Source organism: Pseudophryne corroboree, chromosome 5 (assembly GCF_028390025.1).
Source record: "Pseudophryne corroboree isolate aPseCor3 chromosome 5, aPseCor3.hap2, whole genome shotgun sequence".
Lineage (NCBI taxonomy): Eukaryota > Metazoa > Chordata > Amphibia > Anura > Myobatrachidae > Pseudophryne > Pseudophryne corroboree.
The window spans coordinates 546586086-546590046 of record NC_086448.1 but is presented as its reverse complement, the minus strand read 5'-3'; the positions used below and the strand labels follow the sequence as shown (position 1 = coordinate 546590046).

The window sequence follows — 3961 nt, the reverse complement described above, 5'->3', positions numbered from 1 at the left end:
TTAGATTCAGTTTGAACACACCTCACCCAAATCTAACTCTCTCTACAGATTATATCTGCCCCCCCCCTCCCCCCCCCCCCCTGCAGTGCACATGGTTTTGCCCATTAGCTAACAAATTTGCTGCTGGGATGGAGGTCTGACTTTATTATACCAACTGACATCCTTTCTGCAACAAAGGACTGAGGGGGTCATTCAGAGTTGATCGCTTGCTAGCAGTTTTTAGCAGCCGTGCAAACGCTATACCGCCGCCCACAGGGGAGTGTATTTTAGTTTAGCAGAAGTACGAACGCATGTGCAGCCGAGCTCTGCAAAAACAGTTTGTGCAGTTTCAGAGTTGCTCTAAACCTACTCAGCGCTTGCGATCACTTCAGCCTATTCGTGTCCGGACTTGACGTCATTCGTGTCCGCATTTGACGCCCAGCGAACGCCCAGCCACGCCTGCGTTTTATCAGACACGCCTGTGTTTTTGCAAACACTCCCTGAAAACGGTCAGTAACGCCCCCTTCCTGTCAATCTTCTTGCGGCCGTCATTGTGAAGAAAAACTTCACTAGAACCTGTGCACAACAAAGAGCTTTGTACCCGTACGTCGCGCGTGTACATTGCGAGGCATACGCATGCGCAGAAATGTTTTTCACTTGATCGCTGCGAAAATCGGCAGCGAGCTATCAACTCGGAATGACCCCCTGAACGCAGAATTAGAAGATTTGTGTTATTATCACTGATAAATTCTTATTCTGAACTCTATGAAAATGTATGTTTAAAAAAAAAAATATATATATATATTTAATATTCACTTCAATTATACCATTGTAATTTTGTGGAATGTGCTGAATATGAGCCTTATTCATTTTTAAGTAAAGCAAAAAAAAAAAGCAAGTAACTTTGTGCCTGGAAGAATACCATGTTGCCATGCAAGGGGAGCAAATATTTTTTTTTTCTCTGCAGGGCAAATACTGGCTGTTTTTGCATGTAGCCCACACATGTTCGACAGCTTTATTTTTTAATTTAGATTTCAGTTGGAACACACCCCAACCAAATCTAACTCTGCACGTTACATCTGCCCCATCTGCAGTGCAACATGGTATTAGCTAGTTGCTTGATTTTTTTGCTTTACTTCCAAACATCAATCAGTCCCTTTGTCCAGTGCCGTGTTCATAGAATTTTTTTATCCATCATACCCATGGGATCCGGTCTGAAGATCGACAGTGTCTAGGTCGACAATGTTTAGGTCGACCACTATAGGTCGACAGTCACTAGGTCAACATGGATGGAAGGTCGACAGGGTTTCTAGGTCGACATGTGCTAGGTCGACAGGTCTAAAGGTCGACATGCGTTTTTCACATTTTTTTTCTTTTTTGAATTTTTTCATACTTAACGATCCACGTGGACTACGATTGGAACGGTAAAGTGTGCCGAGCTAAGCGGTAGCGGAGCGAAGGCACCATGCCCGAAGCATGGCGAGCGAAGCGAGCCATGCGAGGGGACGCGGTGCACTAATTTGGGATCCCGGTCACTCTACGAAGAAAACGACACAAAAAAAAAAATCCTCATGTCGACCTTTAGACCTGTCGACCTAGCACATGTCGACCTAGAAACCCTGTCGACCTTCCATCCATGTCGACCTAGTGACTGTCGACCTATAGTGGTCGACCTAAACATTGTCGACCTAGACACTGTCGATTTGATGAACCACACCCCATACCCATAGTGGACATGCAAAAAGCACTCAGAGATAGATTTGCAATTAGGCAGATGAAGTTATGCTATTTTAGTCCATTAGGTGGCATGCCATACCAAGATATTGAAAGTGTCTGCTCAGTGTGCTTATAAATAGTACTGCTGAAAGTCTGGGATTGCTTTATCATGTGACATGTTGTAGCATGATCAGCGTTTAGCAGTATTGCTAAGGATTACAGCTAAAAGCAATGGCATCACCGGCACAAAAAGAAATCAGGACTATGAAGGATTTTTTGGGTGAAGCAGAAGTGAACGTATTTGAATGCAAGGTCTGTTTTGAAAAATACAGCCAGAAGCAGAAGCATAGGCCTCGGAACCTTCCCTGTGGTCACGTTATGTGCCAAGACTGTGTTTCCTCTCTTTGTCTCCCAGGAAATGAAAGGCTGGAGTGCCCATTTTGCCGCAAAGCTTGCAGGAAGTTGGAGACAAGTATATGTCTTCCAGTTCTACACCTCTTGGAGATTATAGGACGTGTGGTTCCTGATCATCTGGAAGCTCATTCTTCAGATTGCATAAGTAATTGTGTATCAAAATTGAAATATTCAAGTTTTAACCTCAGCACAACATTTGGAGGTTGGGGTGTACTTTTCAACCCTACTGGCATTGCATTCTGTAAGAGGACCAAGTCTTTGGTTGTGGCACATGATGGTAAAAACAGAATTGCCAGATTCACAATGAATGGGAAGTATATGCAGGAATTTGGGACAAAAGATAATTCTGCAAATACCATTGTTTACCCAGTTGGTGTGGCAATCACGCTGGATGGTTTCATTGCTGTGACAGATGTTGGCGATCGTTCACTTAAGGTGTTTAGTCAATCTGGCAAGTGTATGTTGGTTGTTAAACAGCCTTTCATTTTACCGTGGGGCCTGGGCATTAACCCTGATAATGAAGTCATTGTTTCTGACCCAGAGGCTGGCAGTCTTGTTCTTGTAGATGCTGACTTCACCCAAGGATGCATCAAGAAGAGTTTAAGCATATGTTTTCATTTGAGCCACCCCAGGGAGATTGCGGTCTGTCAGACAAGTGGAGCTGTTATTGTGGTAGAACACCCTTTACAAACCAGCAAATATTCTTCCAGTACTAGAATTAAGATTTTGAGTAAAGAAATGAAGCTCTTAAGACAAATTGATAGTTTTAGTCTAAGCTTGTTCCTTCCTTTAGCTGCACATACATCAGCAGTGGCATTTGATCAGGTGGGAAATATTTTAGTAGCTGATGTAAATAATAGATGTGTAATCTGCTTACAGAAAATTGAAGACTGCAATTCATCAAAGTATATTGTTGCCAGTGGCCTGTCTTACCCAGTGGCACTAGCCATATTAGACAATGGTTCCATTGCTGTTTTAGACAGTGGAAATCACTCTGTTCTCGTTTATTCTTCCTTATCAGTCATTGCCACTTAGCACTACATTGTCCTCTATTAAGAAATCTACATATACTTCTAAAATAGTATCTTAGGAATGCAGAAGAGAGCATATCTGATTAACAAAGTATTAAGTATAATAGTCAAGTACAATATTCAAAGTATGTGCAACATGGTAAAGGTTTATGGAAATGAAACAAGGCCTTAGATACAATGATACACATACATTAAAAACTGGAGCAGGTCCCATTCTACAGTCTGTCTCATGTCAGCAACTTCTTGTCCCTTGCGGGATGCTGCGTTCGCCACACTGTGCGCCCGGTTGGTGGCGTGGACTCACCAACTGAGTGAGAATTAGGGCGGGTGTTGGGTTGCTGGGCATCGACAAAATGCCAACAGTCTGTATTCTGGCGTTGGTCTCCTGATTCGAACCTCGGGAATTTTGACTACAACCCGTTCTGGTTTTATGCACAGTATGGTTGATTTGCTTTATGTATCATTTGTTATTCTAACTGCAGAGTCTTGTGGCAATGATATTATATGGCTTATGATGATATTATATGACTTAAGCTATAATAAAGAGCAGGATCCACTGCAGATTCATCAGTTATACATAATATTATTATTACTACAGAAGCAGTTCAGAAATATTAAATATATGGTTAAGAAATAACAGCATAAAGTTAGTGGACACAAAAATGGAAATACAGTAGCTATGTAAATGATGAACACCAAACATATTGAAGGCAAGACCTACACGTGCCTTCACGTTTAGCACTAGTTTGAATTAGCCATTTGAAATCAGGAAATAAATTAATTGTCCAGCCTATGGAGGCCAGATCTGACAATTGCCAAAT

General features: G+C 42.0%; 1 protein-coding gene across 1 annotated transcript; it reads left to right on the top strand.

Annotated features, from left to right (window-relative positions):
• The first annotated feature begins 1853 nt into the window (after positions 1 to 1853).
• On the top strand, positions 1854 to 3721 carry NHLRC1 (NHL repeat containing E3 ubiquitin protein ligase 1). The gene has a single exon (XM_063924959.1). The coding sequence runs from the start codon at positions 1927 to 1929 to the stop codon at positions 3142 to 3144; it is 1218 nt and encodes a 405-aa protein (XP_063781029.1). The 5' UTR covers positions 1854 to 1926; the 3' UTR covers positions 3145 to 3721.
• Positions 3722 to 3961: the final 240 nt, after the last annotated feature.

Excerpts from the sequence above, each read along its gene's own strand:
- NHLRC1 (XM_063924959.1), top strand. The coding sequence starts at position 1,927 with ATGGCATCACCGGCACAAAAAGAAATCAGGACTATGAAGGATTTTTTG.